A 16,090-nucleotide genomic window follows, 5' to 3' on the forward strand; every position below is an offset into this window, starting at 1 on the left:
GACATAGCAACAGCAAAAAGCAGACAGCTTGGCCTACCAGTGCCCTAAGTTCATATATTTAAAATTTATACTTCTATTTTATTTCTCCCAAAGTATTCTGATTACATTAGCTTCTGAAATGAAAGCAAGTATTAATCTCCCATTAGCTTTAGGCCCCCCTTTGTTGGCATTCTTGCCAATAACAGGTTTGATATTTGCTTCTGGAAAACAAGTTAAAGGCACAGTTTTTAAGCTGCCAGAAGCTTTGCTCCAAATCATACCTTTGAATCATTCTGATGTGGAGAAGCTCATGCATTTCATTGACTTAGGAGGAAGAACAAGCCCAAATTTAACTAATCCATTATGTATAGAGTCATGTCAAGTAATCCAATTGTTTATCCTGAGCAGTCAAGAAGAAAGACTCATTAAATCTAAAACAAAAGTAGCACATGTAAGTGCTTGATTTGCTTTTCAGGATTTGTTCAAAGGCTTCAGACTGCACTTTGCCTAGATGTGCTTGCTTGGGCAGCTTTTTCTTAAAGCAGTTTTGTTTTTTCCCGTTAAGAAAGCTTCTTGATAAAAGAGGAAACTGAATTTCTGTAGCTCCTTTCACCTTCCAGTCTATATGTTTCTTAATCTCTCTAGCTATCTTTTTCCTTTTTGTAAATTAATGTTAAGTAGACAAGATGCTACGTACACATGTGTACATAGACTTATATACTATGGACACGTGAACAAATATATAGGCTGTGCTCATTGGCCTTTCTTCCATTGCACATTTGATGCTCTTTGACACTTCTGTGCACTTTGTGCACACGTCCATAAGAGCACTTAGCAGAGTGTACAAAATGATTTCTTCTCCACTAGATAGAGACTGCAAGATCAACGGTGGTTTCTGATCCACTTTACCTTCCTGTTGCTTGTCCCAGACCAGCTACTCTGTAAGACTTTGGAGGATCATTGAATGAGTAAATGAAAGAGAGTTCCCTCAACTGCTATTAAGTCTCATTTTATGTATATTAAAATCAGAATTTTCTGCCCCTGGGCTCTTGTTCTTTTTCTATTCTTATTCAACTTCAGCCTGAAGAGGCAGAGTTCTTGTGCCTCAGGCAAAAATGATTGGAAATAATCCATTTTATACTCAGAGTATTTAAAGGTATTTTATAATATATGAGACTATTGGGAAATCCTTTCCAACCTTGAGAATTTTCTGAACAAGGAAACACAGAGGTTTGCCCTAAGGCACACAGTTACTTTTAATGATATGACTCTCCCCACCTTCCAAAATGCTCCATGTCCAAGATCTATAAGACAGCCTGGAGTGGACTGCATGTTAAGGCTGAGATCACAGATTTTATCATCTGACTTCACCACTTTTTCTCTTTTCCCTGCTACACTGATTTGAACTGTAAAGGGAAGCTAAATATTTATAATTTACATCATGATGCCTCAGCCAAATCTCACAGAATTTTGATAGCATTTTCTTTCAAAAGAAGTTATAAAAACTTGGCATCATAAGACTCTTAGTGATTGCACAGCACAGTTTTCGTCCGCTGCTTGAATTGCCTTGACAACTTGCTGTCAAATGGCTGCCTGCCTTTGCGTGAGCACCTCACGTCCCAGGGAACTCACCATCTCCCAGGCAGTCGATGCATCTCTGCCAAGAGTTCCTGTCACAAGGTATCAACATATAACTCCCAGAAACCATCAAAGATTTGTCCTAATTTGACCTCTAGGGGCAAGAGCGATTAAGTCGAATCTCTCCTCCAAACAGACACAAACAGACAGACAACCACTGAAGGTTTAAAAGAAAGCTTATTTGTTTACTCTGAATCTGCCTGCTTTAGTTTCCCAGCTGCTAAAACGAATACCAAACGATGGTTTCACTTAAAGAACGGGAATTTTTTGGTCACAGTTTTGAGGCTAGAGGTCCCAAATGGAGGTGTCAGCAAGGGAGATGTTTTCTCCCCAAAGACTGTGGCATTCTGGGTCTGGCTGCTGGTGGTCCTTGGTTTTTCCATCATATGTCAGTGCACATAGTGGCATCTTTTCCTTTCTCTTCCAGGTTCTACTGACTTTCAACTTCTCGTTTCTCCCCTTGATTTCTCTCCTGTGTCTGATATCTTTTGCTTATAAGGACTACAGCCACACTGTATTAAGACCCACTCCCATTCTGTTGGGGCAGAGTTTCACTAATAACATCTTTAAATTTAAAAACGGGTTCACACTTACAGGACCAGACGTTGGGACCTGAACCATACTCCAGGTAATGTCCTCTCGAGTCATTTACGCTCCTGGTTGTTCTTTTCGGAATACATTCCAATGTGTCCATCAAGTTCCTTTATTATGTGGTAACCTTCTATCTTAGTTTTCTAGGGCTGCTGAAACAAAGTAACAGACTGAGTGGACCAAGTAACCACAGACTGGGGGGCTTAAAACAGCAATTTATCATGACAGTTCTGGAAGGCAGAAGTCTAAAATCAAGGTGTTGGCAGATTTTCCTTCGAGGTCTGCAAAGTTCTAGCAGCGTCTTGCGAGCAATCCATGGCTTTCTTTGGTGTGTGGCATAACTCAATCTCTGCTTCCATCACCTGGCCATCTCCCCTTATCTCCTCTGGACTGTGTCCAAAGTTCCTCTTCATACAAGGACACCAATTTGGCTTCATGTTAACTAATAACATCTTCAAAGATCCCATTTTCAAATAAGATTCCATTTACAGGACTGGGGGTTAGGACTCCAACATATATTTTGGGGAACACATTACAATTCATAACATCTCCACTGAATGCAGTTATTTTCAGTCGAGGGAGATGATGACTTCCCTCATTCGTACTAATCAGCCTGTGGTGACAATACCTTTTTTGGGAGCCATTTACATTGAGATTATTGTCCACTTCTCAAGTACACACTGCTACTAAGCCATACTTCAGTGATATTATTACTGTGTGCTTGATTTCAGAACCATGTCATACTTGATATTCATTTCTATTAAATATCTTTTTTCTTAATTCAACAGCTTTCTTTGGTTGAAAGTGTTTTAAATTGTACTGTGCATTATCTGAAAATGGGATATACACAACTTCTATTATTTTCATTCAAGTCACTGAACAAAAAATTGAAGAGCTCCAGGGCTATGAAAAGTGGCTTGTAGCATGCCACCTATACCCTGTTCTGGTTGACATCAAACTCCCTCTTAGAGCAATAATTCAAGCATGATCTAGTCCACCACATAGTATTAGCATCCAGACCAATTTCTCCACCTTTTCGCAAAGCTAAGATGAGAAAGCTTGTGAGAAGTTTCCATACTATAAACACAAAAGGAATGTTTTACCCAAAAGCAAAACAGAAAAATTTATTATTATATTGCTCAAGCTGTGTCCCATATCAAGAATACTCACCCTCTTCCTTCTACCTGCCCACATCCTGTAGGCACATCAAATCTGCTTCAATCCACATACATCTCTCCCTTCTCTGCCCTGCTTCAGCCATTAAAGCAGGTACTATAACATCCAGCACTAACTGATACACTAATTGTAATGTTTTACAATGATTTCTTCTGTGGTAATATTATACTTCCAATTAGAGTGAGAATAGGAATTATACATTGTCCTTTTGCATCCTTATAGTGACAAAGTCCAACTAAGCAGAGTTGGTACACACCACACTTCAACAACTGACTGTTTGATGAGCAGGGCTGGGAAACCAGCCCATTCAGCTATGATTAAGTTGGAATAGTTTATCCTCATGAACAACATTAGCAAGATACTATAGCGCTTTAAAGAACATGTTAAAATGTGTTAATAGAAAGAAAATGAAGTTAAATATTTTAAAGGATTTTCACTAAGATAAACATTTTATTTCTCCATGTACCAGAGAGAATATTACATGTGATCTTCCTTCTTTCCTTGGTCTTTTGTGTTGTCCTATGATATGCAAAAGCTCTATTATAGAGTAAATGCAGAATATGAATACGCTCTTGACAATGGGGCTATCTTTTAAGATCAAGCAGGAAATCTTGCAATTTACAGATCCTAATCAGGAATCCCTAAGTGAAACCCAGAAACCAGCCTTTAATAATCTAATGGTCATGGATCTGATGACTTCCTTTTTATTAGCAGCATTCATTAAATGTAAAGCAAATTCACTGGGAACCAGCTCTTACCTCACCCTGCTATGCATTTCACATTGCAAAGAAATTGATACCAAAATTTCAGTGAATTGAGCCACAACCTGACCGTGTGCATATATCAGAAAATCTATGCCCTGGTTGCTCATGAGTATCCTTTCCAGTCATCAATTTCATCAGTAAAAGCAAATCTGTCTTCTAAAGATCTGCTCCCTGGAATGCCGCACACGGTTATGTAACAATCACTCAAAGGCACAGCACTTTCTTTTCCGCCAAAGTACCATACCACGATGCTAAGAACTTGTCTTCAAAGCGATTTTTTTTTTTTTTTTTTTTTGAGGTTTATCCTTCCTTTTCTATAGCAGGGCAAACAGAGTCACCTTATCAGTAATTATCAACCAAATGACCTGCATCCATACTGCCAATTGATGTTACAGTCCTCAGAAACCCTGATCTAAAAGTAAATTATGACTTTTGACTCATTCTGGGCAAAACCACCTGTATGACTTTCCCATGGATACTTGACAAATGAGTACCACTGAGGTCAAGTTCCCTCAACCCAAAGGAGTGACAGGAACGTCAAACATTTCCCATCAAAAAAGAATTGTGAGTGGTCATTCCTTACACAAAATTATATGTGCCCCGAGTAACAGGAGCTATGCATGCACTGCACAAGCAAATTTAGTGGAGGCCAAACTTCATAGAAAAGAAAGGACTCCATTTAGCATTCTTTAGGACAGGTGTTCTAGCAAATTACTCCCCTGAAACAGCCACCTAGCTCATGCCACTGCATTGATAATTCAGTTCTCTGAGATGGCGAAGAAAATGGCCAACTGGCCAAAAATAATAATGTTTGGCTCAGAAACAACACCATGTAAAAGGCAACCTCCTCTCCTTGAGAGAACTGTTTCCCATTTATGCAAGGACAGAGCACACTGAAGGGCACCCCTGTTCCTGAGACAAGCGACCATTTGAAGAACCAAAGCATGAAATGCAGCCTACTAGGAGAGGCTCGGGGCTAGGGCAGCCAGCCAGTGGCTCTGCAGGCAGCACACATGAACGGGAGCATGGGGTCCGGGGAAGCCCCTGATTAAAAGGAATATGTGCCCAAGAAGGAAATCCAGTGACACAGAATAATCCATGTGCTAGAAATGTCCCTACAGCTTACACTGTGGAATGGAGAAACTGTCACTGAACCTCATGAGAACTTTGCCCACAATCACGCATCTAAATTAATATTATTTTAAGTGGCATAGAGGAGGGGGTGGGGTGGGGAAGATACACATTCCATGCCTTGAAACATTCTTGCCAAATGGCTCCTTTTCACCTTTTCTAAAATGTAAGATGTTGACATGACAGAAAAGCTGTCAGAGGAAGCAGTGTGAAATCAATCCGTCAATCTGTTCAGAACAAGACCGAAGCATCAGCGGTTAGACTGTGAAACATGCGGATAAAGCAATCAAGGGTGGAGTGGTTTTACACACACTTGTGCAGTCCCAGCCCCTGGCCCGACCTCTAAAAGCCTCTGTGGTGTCACTCCCTGGTGTTAGAAGCTGCTACGTGTCAGCTTACCACAGTTTAGTATAATAATATTTTTATATCACTAGATTGTGAACTCCTTGGTCCCTCCTTGAGGGGTCCTCTCTCATTCATTTTTCTCTTGTTCCTTTAGCTACTGCTACATAGATAAATTCATTTGCATATGCACAGCAGGAGGGATCTAAAAATCTCTAAACAAAGTCACTCAACGATCAATCAAAATTATCTTCTGTATTATATAAAAACAATAGAACTGGGAGTCTTTTATTATCCTCATCACTTACCCCCAAAGGAAGAGCAATCAGTTAAATTAGACATTGTGTGATGATTTCCCCCCCATTATCAGATCACCTCAATCAGAAAACATTATTATACTGAGAAAATCTTAAAGGAAAGGATTATCAAAATAAATTTAGCATTTATCAATTTCATGACAATCATAGAATCACAGGAAAAAGAACCTTTGAATCCTCTATCTTCTTAAACCAACCAATAGTTTTGGATTGGACTGCAATCATCTCAATAGATGAAAATTTCTCCTACTTTAAAACAATCCAAAGAAAATATTCTGTTCAGCATTGATCAAATAACTTCATTTCTAATAAAATTTTCTGAGGCAGTAATTTTCTGAGGGGCTAATCCTTATAAATACATATTTACAACATTGCTATTTATATTGGCAAAAAATTGGAAAATTCAGTTGGTGACTGGCAAAATAAGATTTAGTCATTCAATGGAATATAATGCTATAATGCAGCCAGTAAAAATAATATTTATTCAAATTTTATTATTCCATTGGAAAACACTAAGATCATGTTAATGAAAATAAGAAAATGAAAGAGTATACACCCAAGATTATATACCCAGTATCATCTCTAATAAATTGATGGGAGAAATAAGGAAGGAAGGAAGGGAGGGAGGGAGGAAGGAAGGAAGGAGGAAGGACAGACAGAAACAGTCCAAAATGTTGGGTGAGTTTGCCTTCTTTGAACTTTCCTGGAAATATTTATAATGAGTAAGCATTATTTTCTTAATTAAAAAATTAATGATAAATTGCAAAAAATGGAGTGGAAAGTAATGAAGTGATATAGGAGAAAGAATTGAATTGTTTTCAAACCTGTCACTTCCATGTTAGAAGCTGTCACATATTTCTAATTTGCTTTAAAAATGATCTAAAAACACCAACAGTTTGCAGTTAATTAAGTTGCTTTTGTGTCGTCTGTAGCTGCAAATCAATAAAAGGGACAGTACATGTTCATTTTTAATAATCTGACTAGAAACTAAGAAATTAATTAAGGCATCTTTTATATAAAAGTTAATAATTTTCAAACTCTTCCTCTAAATAGCATTCAAAAAGAGAATTTGACTTTTGGGGGACAGGAGTATGCACACCAGATAACAGGATTTAAATGAAATTAGCCACTCTGAATGTGATTACCATATAGAGAAAGCATTGCTGACTTACTTCAAAATAAACATTAGTATACAAATATACTTCTTCCTACTGAGGATATTATGAGATATTACATCTATTACCTGAATGAGGTCATCAGAGACAGGGCTTCAGAAAATGGAGAAACACTCTGGAAACCTGTAACAGTGCTCTCAGTACCTTTAAGATTGGCATCTCGTTACTACTCATATAGAACCACAAAAATATTTATTAAACATTCACATGCATCAACATTGACTATCAGCATCGTAACTCAAACAATGGACTTGTTAACTCTAAGTCCTCTCTGCCCAAGAAAATTTCAGTGTTTTAGATTTCAGCTCCAGTAGGAATTGAAGTGCTTTTGATATGGCTGAGATTTCAGAATAATCATACCTGTACCCCAATGAAGCCCAGTTAAGGATAAACATTCCTACACTATAGATCGTTCAAAATTTTGAGACCATTTGGATAAACAGGTTGTGTGGGTCCACACACTTTCAGGTATTTTGTTCTTTGCTCTGCCTTTAAAAAAAATGTGTATATATATATATATATATATATATATATATATACACCCACTTTTTTTTTTACTGTGGTAATTCATATAAAATAAAAATAAATGTATTTTTATTGTGGTAATACACACATGCAGACATACTCTAAGCTACCGTTTTAAAAAAATAGGTCACAACATTTTACCTAGAATCATAAAGATTATTTACATAAACCCAACATATTCAATCACTTCTGGCAATCAATAGAAATTGAAGACAATTGGGATGTTACCTTTCATGCAGTCAAAATATCTGGACAAGTGGTCACATACTTTCATCAAAGGGTGTTTGAATAAAAGTTATTCATTGGAGCAAATACGTGACATGATTTTCTCAGCCTTAGAGAATTATTTTCGGCTTGAGTGGAAACATTTTTTGAATAGAGCAGATTCTTTCAGGTTGTAAATGTGACAAAGCTTCCATTTGGAACTGATAGAAGGGCAAACAGTTATTTTCAAAAGGGCCCTTCTAAGGAAGTTGGAAAAGAAAGGTGTAAATATCTTTTCTCTGAGAATTATGATTGATAAGAAGATGATATTTGCATCCATTGAACTGAACATTGTCAGGAGACCGACTATACTCAGAGCAATCAAAAGAAGCACTAAGGCCCGGAAAACAACACCAGATCCAGGGACTGACAAAGATAAATACGGTAATTGCTGATAACCAAGACATTTTGCAGATCATATTAACCCAACTCTATAACTCAGTTTTCAAAAAGTATTTCATGACACAAAAAGTATTTGTGTCAGAATGTTCATTAAAATACTGGATGAGACATGGTTTTCTAGGTTTTATAGCCATGAAATTTTCATCCAGCCTGGATTTATTTCAAGCAATGCCATAAAGAATGAGGTAGTCTTTGTAGAGACAGTCCAAAGAGAAAGGCTCCAAAATTTTTCTTCGTATCATGGTATGTCTCAAAGTCTTAACATTGAGATTTTTTTTTTGTAAAGTATAAAATGATACTTATCAATGCAACTCATGCCCATTTCTACCCACTCTAAATTCAAGGTCAATTGCTCAGTATACCTTTATTATAAATATTAAAAGTATGGCTTTTTTCCTCCTTATTAGAGCTAAGTGGCTTTAGCCATTTGCACAGGACAGATTTTCCAATATCTTCATTATTACTCTAAATTCACTACCCCACACTTTCACCCCCAGACCATATTCTTTCCTCAGGAACTTCTATGCAATGGAATAATTATTTCTATGGTTTTCTATATGATGATCACTCTCTTCTACCACTTCTACCACCAAATGAGAAAAGGACAATATGAAACAAGACCATAAAAGACCCTGACTTAAAAAGTCTTTGCACTTTTGAGAAAGAAATGTAAATTTTACTTTCCTTCAGCAAAACAGAACTTAATAATCTTCAATAGAGAAGAGTTCTTTTTCATGTCTGAAGTCAGCATAATCAAACAGCTTCCCAGTTAAGACTTTACAAGCATTAAGTCTCACATCAGCTATGTTTAGAAGTAAACAAATCCACCATAAAAAATCAGTCACCATAACTCATTTTCCCACACCACAGGAACTGAGAAGAAGTTGAAATTCACTAAATCAACAAATACCCAAATGGCTAAACATCTGGCCTCTATTCCATTAGTGACTGTGTACCATATCTTGTTTGATCCTCTGGGTATTTATTGTTTAACGAGCAATGGAATCGTTACTTTTTGATGCCAGTTGACAACACGCAACAAGCACAAATTAAGGATGGGACCTGTGATAGAGACTGTGTTTCCTGTTAAATTTCCATTATCCCTTTTAGTCTTCACTACCAAGCCCCACTAATGCAGGAGTAGCAGGTATTCAACTAAAAAGGAACACTTCCCAGCTTCATTGGCAGAGAGAGGCAGCAACTGAAATGCAAGCAGAAGTCATGGTCATGGGGTGGGGCTTCTACGAAAATTCTTAAAGGTGCTGGAGTTGGCAGGTGTCCTTCTGTCCTCGCCTCTCCTAGTTCTTCCTACCTAGACTCCCCATCAGCTATCCTGCGACCTGAGGTGACCCTGAAGTGACCTCTAGAATGGCAGCCAGATGCTAAGACTGGTGGGTCAGAAGATCAAAGGAACATAGGTCCCCGATGTCATCCCAGAGACACCAATATCAGCACTGAATTGCCTTTGTCCAGACCTCACGTTACACAAGAGAAAAACAAATCCTATCTTGTTTAAGCCATGATATTTTAAGTCTCTTACTTAAAATGTCTTACTTACACAATTCCTAATTGGTATATCAGTCTTTTTATTCAGAGACTGTGAAGAAGGCTGCTGACCCCAAATCAGTTATGCAATCCTTGTAGACTGTTTTTCTATTAGTGAGAATAGACCAGATAACATAATTTTATAAAAAATCAATCCGTTTTGCTTTTTAACCGAAATACGTATTTCCAAGATATTCTGGCCAAAAGGAGAGTAAAATTTACCAGCCCATGTAGGCCTCAAACCCACACAGTAAACCACTTTCACACAGAGCTACTCTTAACAGCCAATGAATACTTATTGAATTAACCTGGGACAGTAGCATGTGCCATTTGTGTGACAAGACCTTTGCATTTCAATTCTTGCACTGCCCAAATACCTCCTTCCATTAACTATTTCACAGCCACAGGTTTAATCTCTAACATGTAATTGTGGTAGCAAAAGAGGCCCTGGCTAAGAGTAGGTCCTTAGTCAGGACAAAGTGATGCATCGTATTTCACACAAATAAAGGACTTGATTTCTCTAGAGAGGCATGGGATGAGGAGAGAGATTCCATCTGACAAAGTGATTCCCACGTGGCCAGCCTGGAGCCAGGGGAAATTGGATTAAATAGTTTCTGATGGCCTCACCTAGGCTAAGATTTCAATGATCTTTATTAACCTCCATTAATCATGTAATCATCTTTCCATTACGTAACCAGATTTATATAATTTTAAGATAATGGCTTCCAGGGTCTGTAGAATCAAAGCTAAAATATAACCTCAAAGAGTCACTCTCTAACCTGGTTGCATACCATACACTGCCACTGAGAATCCTTTGCCATTTGATGTGAAGGAAAAGATGTCCATAACAACACAACAGTTTTACAGCAGAATGGCAATGCAGCTTTAATTTTCATATTTCAAATTAGAATGCTTTCTGAAGATGCTGCATCCGGCTCAAGGATAAGTATAAACTATTTAAGATGGGAAGATACATTTTTAAATAATCATTTTTTAGGTACTCTGAAGGAACAAAATCTTATGAAAAATATTTCATACAGAACAATCAATAATACAGATCAAAAATAGAAGTCATGAGTTGCCAAGTGGGTAGAGTTATAAGGTAACTCAATTGGTCTACTTTATAGCATTCATTTGTATAATTTGAAAAAGGAAATGCAAAAATCTATTGCTAAAGGGCCAGGTCTTCCCCCATCTCTTTTCTTTTTCTCTTTTTTTTTTTTTAATTAAGATAGTGAGTAAATCCAAATTCTTTTTCCAATTTTTTTATGCTGTTTATAATAACTGGTTACACAAAGAAGATGATATAGCTTGAAGTTTCTGACAACTCTACTAGGACAAAATTTAAAAATGATTTTCTCCATTTTCCTTTTTCCCTTGCTTGAATAAGCACCCTTATTTCCCCACTTCCTGCAATTCAGCTTTGATGTCAGATCTCTGTTCCCTTTCCTTGCAGCCAGTAAATCTGTTACGAGCTTGGCTGGCACATGTAACTGTGCCTGGTGGTCACACTAAATATTCTGAGTTCCATGAGCATCAACAAAGTTTTTGTTTGGTTTAAGCTAAGAGAGTTAAAAAGAAACTTTATTGAGTTTGGAATGGGCCCATCCATTGTCACTGAGCTAGGTACTTACAGGCTACTACATAGAGTCACATTAACTGGGTTGGTGAAAATCTACTAATCAACAGGGCAGAGGAGAGGAAGCCAGAACTAATCATCAAGACCATCAAAAGATGAAACTCTTCCAACAATGAAAGTAATGTCCTTCTCTCCCATGAAGGTTTTTCCACCCTAGTTTTAACAGACAATATCCTAGGCATCAGGGGCAATAAAACATTATGAGCAATATTACGTATTAAGCAGGCAGATGTTCAGATGTACAGAGCCAGAGGGAATTTGAAGTGCCACAGTAACATTTTGAATGCCATACAAACAAAATAGATGGAGTATGGAGGAGGTGCTGTGCCAACCCCTTCACCACACGACACACATACCTTCTAAATACACAAGGTGACAGCAAGCCCATTAGGTTCTGAGTGTCACTTTTGATAAACCTACCATGGGAAAGATATGGCCCCAACAAGTGGAATGCAGTCTTTTTGCTGCTGTTGTTAATTTACTCTTGCAGAAAATGTATAGATTAATATATCACTTCTGGGTACAAGAGGACTGTGAGTGTAGGGATTGGGGGTGAGAGTAGAGTGAAGAGGAGGATAAAGAATCTCAGAATTTGAGGGCACAGGTACAAGCTATTTGAACCACTAGTTCATTAATGATGTCAAATTGAGATGTGGAAATTCTCGGCTGGCTTATAGAAAATTTGAGCTGCAAGTAGATTGGTGCCAAATTAGAGCATCCTTAAAATGACTTCCTATGACTGCCACAAGCCTCCCTACAAAATCCACATATGAAAAGAATTTAGTCACATCCTGCCTCGTGACACCTAAAAATCTATGGATTTCCTCCTTGTTTCTCTATGGACTGTCACAGCTTCACTGGAACGTCTGCAGCCCTGTGTCCTTTCCCCTCTGATCCTAAGCTTATGGGAAGAACTAACATGAAACCTGGGTCAACAGCAACTGCGGCACTTGGCATCTGGCCAAAGAAGGATCCTCTTAATAGTCTCCCTCACAAAGCCAAACTCCATGTATAGTTTATACATTTCTCCTAAATTGAGATGTGCGCCTAAGCAACGCCCAAGGCTTCAGGGACTAACAATTTTTCACTTTGGCCTATGTGAGTACAGCATTTCTATAGGGTTCACCCAGAGCCTAGCTCAGGAGGAGCTCAGGGCCACTTAGTCCAAGCATTACCCTCACCAATGTTCTCAAATTTAGACCCTTGGTGTTACCCCAAGTTCCATTATAGCCACAGATAGAGAGATGCACTGTAAGGATTACCACATGGATGAAACAACTTGAGTTGTTAAAAGGAGATGTTTGAAAAGTGTTACACTTATCATAACCATTTGCCAGTTCTACATTCTTTAATATCTAGAATCCTCAAAAAACGGAATGAACCAGATTCTGTTGACCTCCTACTGCTGTCAGAGGTAGATGAGTCATTACAGTGTTCTGTGTGAATCATGAAAAATGTATTTAACTCATCAACACACAATTTATGGGTAAGTTAACAAACAGGTAATGAGGATGTAGCATATGTTCAGTAGTGTGAAGCTAGCACTTTTATCAGGAAGCACTCTCACATGAAATATTCAGACGTGATCAGGTCCACATAGAACAAAAATTTTTCTGCATTAAAAAGCAGGCCCAGTGTGCTATTTGTCTGGTCATTTAAAATACTATAGGGGCATGATAAAAAGTAAAATTTACAGAGAAAGGGAGGAAAGATAAAATTCACATCCGTTCATTTTTCCTTCACAATTCAAACAGCAGATAGAAAAAAAAGAATGCTATTTTTGGCTAATGGTTAGTTTTATGATTTTATATTGTACCCTGTTCCTATTAGATAGATATCTAGGAGCCCACTAACTACATTTTCCTCTTTCTGCTCTTTCAAAACTAACAGGGAAATTAGCTCACACATGTTCACTGCCCAATATTGTTGCATTCCTAGTTATATGCTTTGATAATTCAGCACAAGTTACAAATTGCTCACTTACTGAGTTGACCCACATGTAGAGCTGAAATGGATCCATTAATGAATTACTGTATTGCCAGAGGGCTGCTTAAAGCTACCTGATGTAAGGATTGATGGCAGAATAAATCTTGAGGAAGGCCAATATATTTTAATTTTAAGCATATTAACTATTTAACCAATATATTCTAACACTGGCTTTGTTGTATATATCTTAGTATTAGTAAGTTCCAAAGGGAGTTCAGAAATATCCACCAATGTACTGCATATTACAACTTTAGATGAAATTAAAGTTTAACTTACATTTTCTAGAATAGAATAATTATTGTTTATCTCCAAGAAAAACACTTAACATGAGCAAATACATATAATGCTAACAAAAGCATGAAAGAAAAGTCATTTAGCTTTTACCTAGAATAGTCATGTATAAACTATTTCTTATCCTAAGCAACTAAAGTAGGACCCAAATACATTCATAATAGCTAAAAAGTCTAAGCTTGAGGAAAACAAGGTTTTCATTAAGGAAAAATAAATAAAACCTCTCTTGTAGATTTTTTTTTTTAACTTAGACCATCTCCTCTACGAAGTACCTAATTTTGAAAACATCCCAATAAAAATTTCAAAATTAAACCAAAAGATAGAATTTTAATATTTAAGATAAAACAGAGCATTATTCATTATTTTTAGAGACAACCAAAGCTGCCTCTTTCTATACTGTAAAAACAAATCCTTTCAAAATTATTTTTCTAAACTGGGTTTAAAATGAGGGGGCCTTCCCTTATGAGGCTAGTTGCTTCAACGGAGAGGCTAAGCCTACTTATAATGTGCCTAGGAGACCCCCCCCCAAGAGCCTCTTTGTTGCTCAGATGTGGCCCCCTCTCTCTCTAAGCCCTAAGCCCACTAGCCAGTTGAACTCACTACCCTTCTCCCTATGTGGGACATGACACCCAGGGGGTAAATCCCCCTGGCAACGCAGTAAATGACTCCTGGAGATGAGCCTGGACCCAGCACTGTGGGATTGAGAGAATCTTCTTGACCAAAAGGGGAAGAGAGATGAAATAAAATAACGTTCCAGTGGCTGAGAGTTTGCAAATGGAGTCGAGAGGTCACTCTGGAGCATATTCTTATGTGCTATACAGATATCACTTTTTAGTTTTTAGTATTTTGCAATGGCTAAAGGGAAATGCCTGAAGCTGTCAAACTGCAACCCGGTGATCTTGATTCTTGAAGACAACTGTATAACTATGTAGCTTGCACAGTTTGACTGTGTGATTGTGAAAACCTTGTGGCTTGCACTCCCTATATCCAGGGTATGGACAGATGAGTGGGAAAATGGGGATAAAAATTAGATGAAGAATAGGGTGGGATGGAAGGGATGGAAAGTTCTGGGTGTTTTTTTTTTTTCCTTTTATTTTTATTTTGAGTAAGTAAAAGTTTCAAAAATTGATTCTGGTGATGAACACACAAATGTATGATGGTGCTGAGAATAACTGACTATACACTGTGGATGCTGTAGGGTGGGTGAATACATCTCAATAAACTGTATTTAAAAAAAGTAAATGAACAATGGGGGGAGGAGGGGAATGGGATGTTTTGGATGTTCTTTTTATTTTAATTTTTATTTTATTTTTTGGAGTAACGAAAATGTTCAAAGTTTCATGGTGGTGATGAATGCACAACTATACGACGATACTGTGAACAACTGATTATACACTTTGAATGAATGTATGTTATGTGATTATATCTCAATAAAATTGCATAAAAAATGAGGAAGCTTAAGTGACTTTTCTGTTGGTCTAGAGAAAACACAAACGATGTTATTTCTGCACAAGGAAAATAAAGCACTAAATTTCACGATGGTCAAATGGAGGCGGGATGGGGGATGATGAGTGGGGAATGAGAGCAGGTCTTTGGCAATCTTCGTGTTTTGCATGAAGCCAGTGCCTCTGACTGCTTTTAAGACCTATATTCTTCATTAAATCTCCATGAGGAAACTTAGCTGTGATTATTTACCCTTAACCAGCCTCTTGTTCCATCCTGATGTGCCCACTCGCCTATAACTGGTGACCTTAAATCACTGGCTCTTAGCTGGTGGATCCCAATCTCCTAAGTCTCACTGCTGAAGTCCTGACATTGAAGAGCTGCATCTGTCCGAAGAAATTTTTAATAATGCTATTGACAGTAACAAGCAATAAGAAATAGTAAAGAACAACAGCGACAGTTGCATTTGCCCATCGATATGCATTCCTGAGCGGGAGAGAGGTGACTCCCCACTGAGGAGTGGCATCTGACCATAATCCTGGTTATACCTTAAGGTCGATGCGGCTCAAGAGAGCATCATCAAAGCATAAAAAGGTTGATAGCTTGTTTGCATTTCTGTCTCCAAAACTGGACATTGAGATACTTGTGGGCAGCAATGAGGATTTCTTCATTTCTGAATCCAAAGAAACCAGCAAAGTGCCTGGCATCTAGAAAGTGCTAAATTATTGTTTGTTGAATGACTGAGAAAATGACAGACTTGCACTTGAACCTAAAACCTATTTGTGGATCCCGCATTCTGGACTACTCTCTCCCTTGTGCTGGACCAGTCTGGCTCTGACTAAGTTTCCCCATCCCTGGCAGTCTAGTTCTGTCCTCCCTGAC

At 37.9% G+C, this 16,090-nt stretch overlaps 1 protein-coding gene across 8 annotated transcripts in view; it reads right to left on the reverse strand.

Annotated features, from left to right (window-relative positions):
• NCKAP5 (NCK associated protein 5) overlaps positions 1 to 16,090 on the reverse strand; it is a 1,340,286-nt gene that overhangs the window by 796,444 nt on the left and 527,752 nt on the right. The window contains exon 1 of one of the 8 annotated variants that reach the window (XM_037850402.1): positions 2,212 to 2,244. The exons of the other annotated variants lie outside the window; for them this stretch is intronic. Within the exon in view, the coding sequence (XP_037706330.1) occupies positions 2,212 to 2,238 (27 nt within the window). The 5' untranslated portion in view covers positions 2,239 to 2,244. Of the gene's footprint in view, positions 1 to 2,211; positions 2,245 to 16,090 lie in introns of those variants that run through there. 8 annotated transcript variants of the gene reach the window in all.

Source organism: Choloepus didactylus, chromosome 9 (assembly GCF_015220235.1).
Source record: "Choloepus didactylus isolate mChoDid1 chromosome 9, mChoDid1.pri, whole genome shotgun sequence".
Classification (NCBI taxonomy): domain Eukaryota; kingdom Metazoa; phylum Chordata; class Mammalia; order Pilosa; family Megalonychidae; genus Choloepus; species Choloepus didactylus.